Source organism: Gymnoscopelus microlampas (genome assembly GCF_963454915.1).
Source record: "Gymnoscopelus microlampas genome assembly, chromosome: 5".
Classification (NCBI taxonomy): Eukaryota; Metazoa; Chordata; class Actinopteri; order Myctophiformes; family Myctophidae; genus Gymnoscopelus; species Gymnoscopelus microlampas.
The window spans coordinates 15,618,551-15,632,526 of NC_139942.1; the positions used below are offsets into that span (position 1 = coordinate 15,618,551).

General features: G+C 42.5%; 2 protein-coding genes across 2 annotated transcripts; both read left to right on the plus strand.

Annotated features, from left to right (window-relative positions):
* Window positions 1-5,023: 5,023 nt before the first annotated feature.
* Window positions 5,024-8,482, plus strand: LOC311044942 (beta-1,3-galactosyltransferase 2-like; the record flags this gene model as incomplete). The annotated part of the gene is made up of 1 exon (XM_084056754.1): window positions 5,024-8,482. One exon carries the CDS (start codon window positions 5,024-5,026, stop codon window positions 6,185-6,187), a length of 1,164 nt encoding a protein of 387 aa, XP_083912880.1. The 3' UTR covers window positions 6,188-8,482.
* Window positions 8,483-10,693: 2,211 nt separating this feature from the next.
* LOC311046258 (beta-1,3-galactosyltransferase 2-like) lies at window positions 10,694-11,961 on the plus strand. The gene has a single exon (XM_084058469.1). It carries the CDS (start codon window positions 10,762-10,764, stop codon window positions 11,923-11,925), a length of 1,164 nt encoding a protein of 387 aa, XP_083914595.1. The 5' UTR covers window positions 10,694-10,761; the 3' UTR covers window positions 11,926-11,961.
* The last annotated feature ends 2,015 nt before the right edge of the window (window positions 11,962-13,976 follow it).

The following is a 13,976-nucleotide window of genomic DNA, read 5'->3' on the forward strand; positions in this document are numbered from 1 at the left end:
GAGGAAGAACTACCATTTGAAAATGTTCAAATCAGCCTCATGGTGGCGCTATAACAGGCCGATTCGGGTTTTTACCTATAATTGCACCGATCTGTGTAAAACTTTGTATGCACACTCCCTATAGGTCAAGGAAAAACCTTTGCCCTGCATTTTTCACATCTGGCTTTTATAGCGCCACCAGTAGGCCGACTTGTGTAAAACACATTTTTTTATACTACTCCTTCCAATTGTATCCAAATTTTACGCAAATCAGTACACATGATCTCTATAGTCATGTGATCACGACAGATGTGTTTGATTTTTCATATTCCATACTGATTGGCTAAGATTGACATCTAAAGTTTGCATTATTGGCTTGTTTTGAACAACATTCTGCAAATCATGAACGCACCGTCCAATTGCGCTCAAACTTTGCACGCACATTCACACTATGTTGAGGAACAAATGCCACCCTTTTAACATTGGCCTGTTATAGCGCCACCAACAGGTCTAATTTAGCGAAACGCATGTTTTTAACAAAATGCCTCAAGTCATCATGAATGCACTCAGTGTCCGATTGTCGTGCAAGGCCTAAGAAGAAATAGCACCCTTTTCACGTTGGCCTATTATAGCGCCACCAGGAGGCCACAATAGCCTACCTGACCTGGCGGAGACCTGTGCTCCGAGGAGCACTTTTTCTAGTTACTTTTTGCATTGCATCTGCTGCACGTATATTCCTTGTAATTGGTCGTTATCTGGGCGTTCATAGTCACTTTTAATTTTCATGTAATTTCCCTTTAATTGGAGAATTGTTCTCTTTTTTTTGACAGTTGGCTTTACTGCCCCTTTTTTCTTTCCCAGATCTATAAGATCTCAGCAAGGCATTATAATACTACCCAGCCTGAGCTTGTAGATCTGGTGTGTGTGACGGTGGTTAATCACTAGGCTACTTCTCCAAAGTGAGTGACCCGCACAGCCACAGTAAAGGGAGCGACAACGATCTACTACCCAAATATAACTGGAAGGAAGAAGAAAACTTCCTTCACATGCGTTACCAAGGATTCTAATGAAGGCTCTGTTAAATTTAGTGTAGCATAGTTGTTCTCATTTTCTTTTACATTTCAAGGATCCCATAACTCTAGTAGTGTAGAAATGGAATCAAATGGTCCATTTTATTCCATTTGTACACTCTCAGAGTTACACACCCATAAGGGGCCATTTGGAACTCCCTCATAGAACCATGAGGGTCCCTAGACCCATAGGTGTGGCAGAGTGTTTCCAGTGAGCCAACATGCACAATATCAGTTTGACGAGAATGGCCGTCAGCGCTGCTTAATGTCGCTTGTTAATTCATTTGCTCAAGGTGTGTAAGCTCAGAAGCTCATTTAAGTGGGCATACTCCTTATTCACATCGGGTCACGTGACGTCTGTTTACTTCCGGCATTAGCATTGCTAGCATTCTCAACCAAATATATTAAAGGCAATGTTTAAATGTAAAAGACCAATAACATATCACAAAACAAGATAATAATACAGCACACAGTATTAGAATTAACTTTACCTTTCGAAATAATACGTTGTTGGCTTGTGTCTGATGAGCTGTATGATATCTCTATGGAGAAAATCCACGGATCCCCTTCAAACGCAAAACCGGAAGTAAATAGACGTCACGTGACCCGATATGGGTAAGGCTTATTGGGCAACAGTCTAACCTCCGCAACCATTTTGGTTGACAAAGACAGCAGTAGTTGAGCCCTGTTTAGTTGCTACTGAGCATGCTAATGAGTGCTAAGTGCTAACAACAAATGTATGCTAACACACACATACACACACACGCTCACAGAGAGAAACAGTTGGTCGCGTTTGATCGGGGCAAAAAAAAGCAACCTTGTATTATATGACTTGTCATTTCTTGTTTTTAAACAACACACAGACGTAAAGGGTGTTCAATGGTGTTGATTTATGAAAAAGAATAAGAAAAAATGACAAATTGAGTTAGGTGGTTTCTGCCCGACAGCGACGATATGTATAACTGTCACAATGCCTCACTGTATCACAATATTCCTCCAGATATTTAAGTATTTCAGTCAGCTTTTCTCTTGATGTTGCCAGGATAACAGTGTCATGCATTTTCATCCCTTGGTTTTCCAAGTCTCATAACTTTAGCAGGCACAACACCAGGGCACTGTATTTCTACCAATTAATGGAAGACACCAATGTCTTCTATGTCGGCTGCTTCCTCTTCCCAGCGTTTATCTCCAGTTTTCTCTGGCACTCCTGTGAAGATGAGGTTTCTCTCTCTGTCTTTGTTTTCCAAATGTTCAAGTGCACGTTGCTGTTGGGCCACAGCTGTCTTTACCATGCTATACTGCTCTGTCACAGTGGCCAGGGGTCTTATACTCTTACTTTCTGCACTTGTTTCAGAAATCTGTTGCTTGAAGAATTCATTCTGAGCTTTGAGGTCTCGGACTTCCTTGACAAGAGTCTCTTGTTTTGCTTTAAACTCTTGCATTTGGGAACCGCCTTCCATTTCGACATACCGCCACTCCGACTACGTGGCTTCCGCCTGCAGTTAGGGTTAGGAAATGGTTTGGGGTGGACTTCAGTGCTAAGCCTTTTTAGAAAGGGCGTCCTTTAAGAAAAAGGCAGAGCAAGGAATTTTTGCTCTCGCCATCTTGTTTTTGAAAGAAAGTATTTTTGGGATCTTGTTATTTTTTTATTTTAAAGCCCTTATAATTTCACATTCTGTTTAACTAAGTCTTTAATCTAAATTCAAAATCTTTGCCCTAAGTTCTTTTTAGCTGTTTTACCTTTCCTAAAGTTTTTTTTAGGGATTCCCAATTAGGGTTAACCATTTTACCCTTCTTTTGTTTTAAGTGTTTTAGGCATGTTTACAAACTATAAAATAAAATTACCAGTGAACTTTGTGAGAAGTGTTCACTGGGGGCTAGGGTTAGGGATAGGGTTAGTAATGTCGGAAAAATGACATGTCGGAACAATGATATGTAACCTTGCATTTCCATCAAGGCTTGCTTCACCATTGCAACACATTCATCCTCTCTGTCTTGTTGAATGTTCAGCAAATTCAAAGCCACATGATATCACCACAAAAGTGATCTAACACACTAACACTGGATGGTAATCCTTAAAGCTGATATTTGACAGATTTTAGAGGATGTCCCCTACACATGAGTCAAAACATCTGCTATTTGAAAACAGACGATCGACAAGCCCACAACACGTCACGATGAGACACGTTGTGGGCTTGTAGATCTAATATTAAAAATATATACTTTTATTTATTGTATTATTTTGTATTACTGAAACATTTTAATAACAACAAATCTTGTATAGTGGTCCCTGGTTATAAATATTAATGTGGGGTCCTTGACATGGAAAGGTTTGAGAACCACTGGTGTATTGGAGTTCATTGTAACGTCCATCTAGGATGAACCACCGTTCTGTTTCATTAATGATTACTCACCCTCAAACATGGATACAGTTTATTCATCCAGGAAACACAAGAGCAGTTAGCCAGCTCTGTAAGGCCCAGATTTCATACATTATAATATTTACCCAGGGTAGGTATGCTGAGAACAAGTGCTCTTTCTCAGCAACGTCCTGCACACACACGCACACGCGCACGCGCACACGCACACACACACACACACACACACACACACACACACACACACACACACACACACACACAAACCCGGGAGCTGCCCAGTACAACCGGTATTATACTCATTATGCAGAATGTCCCATTTCACAAGTTTTCAAATGTATGAAATGTATAACAATCCTTTGAAAATAGAAGATCTACAAGCTCACAATGCATCGCCATGCATGCATTGTGAGCTTGTAGATCGGCTATTTTCAAATGGCCGAAATGTATAAAGGGCTGAAGTGGTTCATGAATGTTTTGTAATAATAATCAAAATCTGCAAAGTAACTAGTAACTAAAGTTTTCAAATAATTGTAATGGAGTAAAAGTACAACATTTGGTTCTGTAGTGGAGTAGAAGTAAAAGTATTGAAAATTGGAAATACTCAAGTAAAGTAAAAAAAGTACCTCAAAACAGTACTTGAGTAAATGTACTTTACACCACTGTTCATGACAAAGATAAGCCTATCCCATCACTGAATACATGGCAATCACTGGCAAACACTGAAGAAATGCAGGTGGTGGCCAAATACGCACAGGCTTCACTGCTTTGAGCACTACTACTGTACAAGCCACACCAAGGAAAGTGTCAGACATTATTCTGTAGTGTATGTATGTGCCATACAATTTAAAAAATAATAATAGGGGGGCGGTGACTGTTGTTATTTTCCCGGGAAAGTGAGAGATTTCTTTTCGGAATACGCACAGCATTGCACACCAAAACCAATGCGTTTTAATCATGCTGCAAACGGAGAAAAAAACCACAATGATAAAAATCGCACCCTGTCTGCAAAGGCCTTTAAGTGCTGTGCTGCCTCTTGGCATTCAAAGAGGGATCTATCTACCTATTTCTATTCTCACTCATATCTCCTGGTCACGTAATGTTTTTGAATGATTGATTGAATACTTTATTAGAAGTTTACAGAAAAAAAAGCACATGAAAGTACAGTTCAATACAAGGTCAGCTAATAGGAATTAAAAAACCCAAGTTGGGCTTGTTTCCATTGGGGTGTGACCACTGACCAATACTTTCTACTTTCTATTAACAAACGTTATTTACATAACTTGTCGAGTGATACTGTGTTCATCTTGTTCTCCAAGCTTGCTGCTTGCATACAAAGGAATCAAACTGAATAAGTCACCACCCATAATAAAGGAGGAGGGTACTTTCACAACTCGCAGAATTTGATCAGCAAATCCTATTTGTTCTCTGGGTGTCACCAGAAAGTACAAAGCACTGGCTCTGAGGGTCCCTTGGTAGAACTGCCGTCACATTACCTCCACGCTTTATGCAGCTGTGAGAAGCTGCTTGCAACTTCCCTGACCAATGTGACTGAGGTCCAAGTGGATTAAAGGTCCCACAGAGCCGCTGGACACCATGCAGTGGAGGACACGATTCTGCCGTCCGCACATCGCTGGACTCCTGTATCTCCTCTCGCTCCTGGGGGTCATGGTCTTTCTGGACTATCAGGACTGGTTGCCGGGCCTCGCGGGTTCGCCGCGGTGGAGAGAGCTTCCCGTGGGCTTTGGAGGCAGCGGGAAACACTCCACCAGTAAGGCAACAGGAAACCAAAGCCACCAGCAACAGCATAATAACATCAGATTCGGGAAAGATGCAGATGACTCCTCTCCTTGGGGGGAGACAGGTCTGGAGAACTCTCTGACAGCTAAAGCCAGCCAAAGTAAAGAGGGCGACCCAAGTGGCATGCTGTCCCCCGGGCCGTACCCCTACATCATTAACGAGGTGAACAAATGCCCAGAGGGAAAAGCACAACCATTCCTGGTGTTGCTGATAACCACAGAGGCTCGTCAAGTAGAGGCACGGGACGCCATACGGCAGACGTGGGGCAATGAGAGCCTCGCTCCAGGCCTAGGAATCATCCGGCTGTTCCTGCAGGGGAAGATTAAAGGCGAGCTGGGACGCCTACATCAGATGAACTTGGAGTCCGAGAGCCAGAGGCACCACGATATCGTTCAGCAGGACTTCTTGGATACCTACAACAACCTGACTATAAAGACACTGATGGGGATAAACTGGGTGGCCATGCATTGTCCACAGGCCAGCTATGTAATGAAAACTGACAGTGACATGTTTGTCAACACCAATTACCTCATCCACAAGCTGCTCAGACCCGAACTGAATCCCATGAAGAACTACTTCACAGGATTTGTCTTGAGCAGCGAATTACCGATCCGAGACAAAAACAGTAAGTGGTACGTGTCCCCGGAGCAGTACCCGGGTGAGAAGTACCCCACCTTCTGCTCCGGGACGGGTTACGTGTTCTCCGGAGACTTGGCGGCGAAAATCTACCGAGCCTCTCTGAGCATTCGCCTCCTGCATTTGGAGGATGTGTACGTGGGGATCTGCCTGGCTGAGCTACGGATCGAGCCCACACTGCCGCCCGAGTCCCTGTTCTACCGCTGGCGAGTGGAATACTCCAGCTGCAAGTACAGCAACCTGATCACGTCCCACTGGGTTCAACCCAGTGAGCTGCTCAAGTACTGGCACGATCTGCAGAACAGCACCTGTATCAACACCTAGGACTATATTGTCATTAATCACATTTCTGTGATTCTATTATTTATTTTTGTGTATTTTTTTCTTATTGCATTTGATTTAGTCTTTTTTGTCCTCTTTATTATTATTACTTTTTGCATTGCATCTGCTGCACGTATATTCCTTGTAATTGGTCGTTATCTGGGCGTTCATAGTCACTTTTCATTTTCATGTAATTTCCCTTTAATTGGAGAATTGTTCTCTTTTTTTTGACAGTTGGCTTTACTGCCCCTTTTTTCTTTCCCAGATCTATAAGATCTCAGCAAGGCATTATAATACTACCCAGCCTGAGCTTGTAGATCTGGTGTGTGTGACGGTGGTTAATCACTAGGCTACTTCTCCAAAGTGAGTGACCCGCACAGCCACAGTAAAGGGAGCGACAACGATCTACTACCCAAATATAACTGGAAGGAAGAAGAAAACTTCCTCCACATGCGTTACCAAGGATTCTAATGAAGGCTCTGTTAAATTTAGTGTAGCATAGTTGTTCTCATTTTATTTTACATTTCAAGGACCCAAATGGTCCATTTTATTCCATTTGTACACTCTCAGAGTTACACACCCATAAGGGGCCATTTGGAACTCCCTCATAGAACCATGAGGGTCCCTAGACCCATAGGTGTGGAAGAGTGTTTCCAGTGAGCCAACATGCACAATATCAGTTTGACGAGAATGGCCGTCAGCGCTGCTTAATGTCGCTTGTTAATTCATTTGCTCAAGGTGTGTAAGCTCAGAAGCTCATTTAAGTGGGCATACTCCTTATTCACATCGGGTCACGTGACGTCTGTTTACTTCCGGCATTAGCATTGCTAGCATTCTCAACCCAATATATTAATGGCAATTTCCAAATGTTAAAATGTAAAAGACCAATAACATATCAAGAAAACAAGATAATAATACAGCACACAGTATTAGAATTACCTTTCGAAATAATACGTTGTTGGCTTGTGTCTGATGAGCTGTATGATATCTCTATGGAGAAAATCCACGGATCCCCTTCAAACGCAAAACCGGAAGTAAATAGACGTCACGTGACCCGATATGGGTAAGGCTTATTGGGCAACAGTTTAACCTCCGCAACCATTTTGGTTGACAAAGACAGCAGTAGTTGAGCCCTGTTTAGTTGCTACTGAGCATGCTAATGAGTGCTAAGTGACTTTCCGACGTTGACGAACCCTATACCTAACCCTAACCCTAACCCTAACCGCACGCGGAAGCCACTAGTCGGAGTGGTGAGATGTCGGAATGGAGAGTGAACACCCAACAAATGTATGCTAACACACACATACACACACACACGCTCACAGAGAGAAACAGTTGGTCGCGTTTGATCGGGGCAAAAAAAAGCAACCTTGTATTATATGACTTGTCATTTCTTGTTTTTAAACAACACACAGACGTAAAGGGAGTTCAATGGTGTTGATTTATGAAAAAGAATAAGAAAAAATGACAAATTGAGTTAGGTGGTTTCTGCCCGACAGCGACGATATGAATAACTGTCACAATGCCTCACTGTATCACAATATTCCTCCAGATATTTAAGTATTTCAGTCAGCTTTTCTCTTGATGTTGCCAGGATAACTGTGTCATGCATTTTCATCCCTTGGTTTTCCAAGTCTCATAACTTTAGCAGGCACAACACCAGGGCACTGTATTTCTACCAATTAATGGAAGACACCAATGTCTTCTATGTCGGCTGCTTCCTCTTCCCAGCGTTTATCTCCAGTTTTCTCTGGCACTCCTGTGAAGATGAGGTTTCTCTCTCTGTCTTTGTTTTCCAAATGTTCAAGTGCACGTTGCTGTTGGGCCACAGCTGTCTTTACCATGCTATACTGCTCTGTCACAGTGGCCAGGGGTCTTATACTCTTACTTTCTGCACTTGTTTCAGAAATCTGTTGCTTGAAGAATTCATTCTGAGCTTTGAGGTCTCGGACTTCCTTGACAAGAGTCTCTTGTTTTGCTTTAAACTCTTGCATTTGGGAACCGCCTTCCATTTCGACATACCGCCACTCCGACTACGGTGGACTTCAGTGCTAAGCCTTTTTAGAAAGGGCGTCCTTTAAGAAAAAGGCAGAGCAAGGAATTTTTGCTCTCGCCATCTTGTTTTTGAAAGAAAGTCTTTTTGGGATCTTGTTATTTTTTAATTTTAAAGCCCTTATAATTTCACATTCTGTTTAACTAAGTCTTTAATCTAAATTCAAAATCTTTGCCCTAAGTTCTTTTTAGCTGTTTTACCTTTCCTAAAGTTTTTTTTAGGGATTCCCAATTAGGGAAATGGTTAACCATTTTACCCATCTTTTGTTTTAAGTGTTTTAGGCATGTTTACAAACTATAAAATAAAATTACCAGTGAACTTTGTGAGAAGTGTTCACTGGGGGCTAGGGTTAGGGATAGGGTTAGTAATGTCGGAAAAATGACATGTCGGAACAATGATATGTAACCTTGCATTTCCATCAAGGCTTGCTTCACCATTGCAACACATTCATCCTCTCTGTCTTGGTGAATGTTCAGCAAATTCAAAGCCTTTCCCAACTCAGACTGTAGTCTATGTTTTGTCCATGTACTGTAAATATCAGCACTTGTCAATCTTGCTGCCAATTTGCGTGTTCCACAAACAACAGAAACGAAGTGCCAATCCTCTAAAATTGTCCCACATGATATCACCACAAAAGTGATCTAACACACTAACACTGGATGGTAATCCTTAAAGCTGATATTTGACAGATTTTAGAGGATGTCCCCTACACATGAGTCAAAACATCTGCTATTTGAAAACAGACGATCGACAAGCCCACAACACGTCACGACACGTTGTGGGCTTGTAGATCTAATATTAAAAATATATACTTTTATTTATTGTATTATTTTGTATTACTGAAACATTTTAATAACAACAAATCTTGTATAGTGGTCCCTGGTTATAAATATTAATGTGGGGTCCTTGACATGGAAAGGTTTGAGAACCACTGGTGTATTGGAGTTCATTGTAACGTCCATCTAGGATGAACCCCCGTTCTGTTATCAGCAGTTTCATTAATGATTACTCACCCTCAAACATGGATACAGTTTATTCATCCAGGAAACACAAGAGCAGTTAGCCAGCTCTGTAAGTCCCAGATGTCTTATTTCATACATAATATTTACCCAGGGTAGGTTTGCTGAGAACAAGTGCTCTTTCTCAGCAACGTCCTGCACACACACACACACACACACACACACACACACACACACACACACACACACACACACACACACACACACACACACACACACACACGGGAGCTGCCCAGTACAACCGGTATTATACTCATTATGCAGAATCTCCCATTTCACAAGTTTTCAAATGTATGAAATGTATAAAAATCCTTTGAAAATAGAAGATCTACAAGCTCACAATGCATCGCCATGCATGCATTGTGAGCTTGTAGATCGGCTATTTTCAAATGGACGAAATGTATAAAGGGCTGAAGTGGTTCATGTATGTTTTGTAATAATAATCAAAATCTGCAAAGTAACTAGTGACTAAAGTTTTCAAATAATTGTAATGGAGTAAAAGTACAACATTTGGTTCTGTAGTGGAGTAGAAGTAAAAGTATTGAAAATTGGAAATACTCAAGTAAAGTAATAATACCTCAAAACTGTACTTAAGTACAGTACTTGAGTAAATGTACTTTACACCACTGTTCATGACAAAGATAAGCCTATCTAATACATGGCAATCACTGGCAAACACTGAAGAAATGCAGGTGGTGGCCAAATACGCACAGGCTTCACTGCTTTGAGCACTACTACTGTACAAGCCACACCAAGGAAAGTGTCAGACATTATTCTGTAGTGTACAGTATGTGCCATACAATTCAATCTTTTCGGAATACGCACAGCATTGCACACCAAAACCAATGCGTTTTAATCATGCTGCAAACAGAGAAAAAAAACACAATGATAAAAATCGCACCCTGTCTGCAAAGGCCTTTAAGTGCTGTGCTGCCTCTTGGCATTCAAAGAGGGATCTATCTACCTTTTTCTATTCTCACTCATATCTCCTGGTCACGTAATGTTTTTGAATGATTGATTGAATACTTTATTAGAAGTTTACAGAAAAAAAGCACATGAAAGTACAGTTCAATACAAGGTCAGCTAATAGGAATTAAAAACCCCAAGAAAGCCGTTGGGCTTGTTTCCATTGGGGTGTGACCACTGACCAATACTTTCTACTTTCTATTAACAAACGTTATTTACATAACTTGTCGAGTGATACTGTGTTCATCTTGTTCTCCAAGCTTGCTGCTTGCATACAAAGGAATCAAACTGAATGTAAGTCACCACCCATAATAAAGGAGGAGGGTACTTTCACAACTAGCAGAATTTGATCAGCAAATCCTATTTGTTCTCTGGGTGTCACCAGAAAGTACAAAGCACTGGCTCTGAGGGTCCCTCGGCAGAACTGCCGTCACATTACCTCCACGCTTAATGCAGCTGTGAGAAGCTGCTTGCAACTTCCCTGACCAATGTGACTGAGGTCCAAGTGGATTAAAGGTCCCACAGAGCGGCTGGACACCATGCAGTGGAGGACACGATTCTGCCGTCCGCACATCGCTGGACTCCTGTATCTCCTCTCGCTCCTGGGGGTCATGGTCCTTCTGGTCTATCAGGACTGGTTGCCGGGCCTCGCGGGTTCGCCGCGGTGGAGAGAGCTTCCCGTGGGCTTTGGAGGCAGCGGGCAACACTCCACCAGTAAGGCAACAGGAAACCAAAGCCACCAGCAACAGCATAATAACATCAGATTCGGGAAAGATGCAGATGACTCCTCTCCTCGGGGGGAGACAGGTCTGGAGAACTCTCTGACAGCTAAAGCCAGCCAAAGTAAAGAGGGCGACCCAAGTGGCATGCTGTCCCCCGGGCCGTACCCCTACATCATTAACGAGGTGAACAAATGCCCAGAGGGAAAAGCACAACCATTCCTGGTGTTGCTGATAACCACAGAGGCTCGTCAAGTAGAGGCACGGGACGCCATACGGCAGACGTGGGGCAATGAGAGCCTCGCTCCAGGCCTAGGAATCATCCGGCTGTTCCTGCAGGGGAAGATTAAAGGCGAGCTGGGACGCCTACATCAGATGAACTTGGAGTCCGAGAGCCAGAGGCACCACGATATCGTTCAGCAGGACTTCTTGGATACCTACAACAACCTGACTATAAAGACACTGATGGGGATAAACTGGGTGGCCATGCATTGTCCACAGGCCAGCTATGTAATGAAAACTGACAGTGACATGTTTGTCAACACCAATTACCTCATCCACAAGCTGCTCAGACCCGAACTGAATCCCATGAAGAACTACTTCACAGGATTTGTCTTGAGCAGCGAATTACCGATCCGAGACAAAAACAGTAAGTGGTACGTGTCCCCGGAGCAGTACCCGGGTGAGAAGTACCCCACCTTCTGCTCCGGGACGGGTTACGTGTTCTCCGGAGACTTGGCGGCGAAAATCTACCGAGCCTCTCTGAGCATTCGCCTCCTGCATTTGGAGGATGTGTACGTGGGGATCTGCCTGGCTGAGCTACGGATCGAGCCCACACTGCCGCCCGAGTCCCTGTTCTACCGCTGGCGAGTGGAATACTCCAGCTGCAAGTACAGCAACCTGATCACGTCCCACTGGGTTCAACCCAGTGAGCTGCTCAAGTACTGGCACGATCTGCAGAACAGCACCTGTATCAACACCTAGGACTATATTGTCATTAATCACATTTCTGTGATTCTATTATTTATTTTTGTGTATTTTTTTCTTATTGCATTTGATTTAGTCTTTTTTGTCCTCTTTATTATTATTACTTTTTGCATTGCATGTGCTGCACGTATATTCCTTGTAATTGGTCGTTATCTGGGCGTTCATAGTCACTTTTAATTTTCATGTAATTTCCCTTTAATTGGAGAATTGTTCTCTTTTTTTTGACAGTTGGCTTTACTGCCCCTTTTTTCTTTCCCAGATCTATAAGATCTCAGCAAGGCATTATAATACTACCCAGCCTGAGCTTGTAGATCTGGTGTGTGTGACGGTGGTTAATCACTAGGCTACTTCTCCAAAGTGAGTGACCCGCACAGCCACAGTAAAGGGAGCGACAACGATCTACTACCCAAATATAACTGGAAGGAAGAAGAAAACTTCCTTCACATGCGTTACCAAGGATTCTAATGAAGGCTCTGTTAAATTTAGTGTAGCATAGTTGTTCTCATTTTCTTTTACATTTCAAGGATCCCATAACTCTAGTAGTGTAGAAATGGAATCAAATGGTCCATTTTATTCCATTTGTACACTCTCAGAGTTACACACCCATAAGGGGCCATTTGGAACTCCCTCATAGAACTATGAGGGTCCCTAGACCCATAGGTGTGGCAGAGTGTTTCCAGTGAGCCAACATGCACAATATCAGTTTGACGAGAATGGCCGTCAGCGCTGCTTAATGTCGCTTGTTAATTCATTTGCTCAAGGTGTGTAAGCTCAGAAGCTCATTTAAGTGGGCATACTCCTTATTCACATCGGGTCACGTGACGTCTGTTTACTTCCGGCATTAGCATTGCTAGCATTCTCAACCAAATATATTAAAGGCAATTTCCAAATGTTTAAATGTAAAAGACCAATAACATATCAAGAAAACAAGATAATAATACAGCACACAGTATTAGAATTAACTTTACCTTTCGAAATAATACGTTGTTGGCTTGTGTCTGATGAGCTGTATGATATCTCTATGGAGAAAATCCACGGATCCCCTTCAAACGCAAAACCGGAAGTAAATAGACGTCACGTGACCCGATATGGGTAAGGCTTATTGGGCAACAGTCTAACCTCCGCAACCATTTTGGTTGACAAAGACAGCAGTAGTTGAGCCCTGTTTAGTTGCTACTGAGCATGCTAATGAGTGCTAAGTGCTAACAACAAATGTATGCTAACACACACATACACACACACGCTCACAGAGAGAAACAGTTGGTCGCGTTTGATCGGGGCAAAAAAAAAGCAACCTTGTATTATATGACTTGTCATTTCTTGTTTTTAAACAACACACAGACGTAAAGGGTGTTCAATGGTGTTGATTTATGAAAAAGAATAAGAAAAAATGACAAATTGAGTTAGGTGGTTTCTGCCCGACAGCGACGATATGTATAACTGTCACAATGCCTCACTGTATCACAATATTCCTCCAGATATTTAAGTATTTCAGTCAGCTTTTCTCTTGATGTTGCCAGGATAACAGTGTCATGCATTTTCATCCCTTGGTTTTCCAAGTCTCATAACTTTAGCAGGCACAACACCAGGGCACTGTATTTCTACCAATTGATGGAAGACACCAATGTCTTCTATGTCGGCTGCTTCCTCTTCCCAGCGTTTATCTCCAGTTTTCTCTGGCACTCCTGTGAAGATGAGGTTTCTCTCTCTGTCTTTGTTTTCCAAATGTTCAAGTGCACGTTGCTGTTGGGCCACAGCTGTCTTTACCATGCTATACTGCTCTGTCACAGTGGCCAGGGGTCTTATACTCTTACTTTCTGCACTTGTTTCAGAAATCTGTTGCTTGAAGAATTCATTCTGAGCTTTGAGGTCTCCGACTTCCTTGACAAGAGTCTCTTGTTTTGCTTTAAACTCTTGCATTTGGGAACCGCCTTCCATTTCGACATACTGCCACTCCGACTACGGTGGACTTCAGTGCTAAGCCTTTTTAGAAAGGGCGTCCTTTAAGAAAAAGGCAGAGCAAGGAATTTTTGCTCTCGCCATCTTGT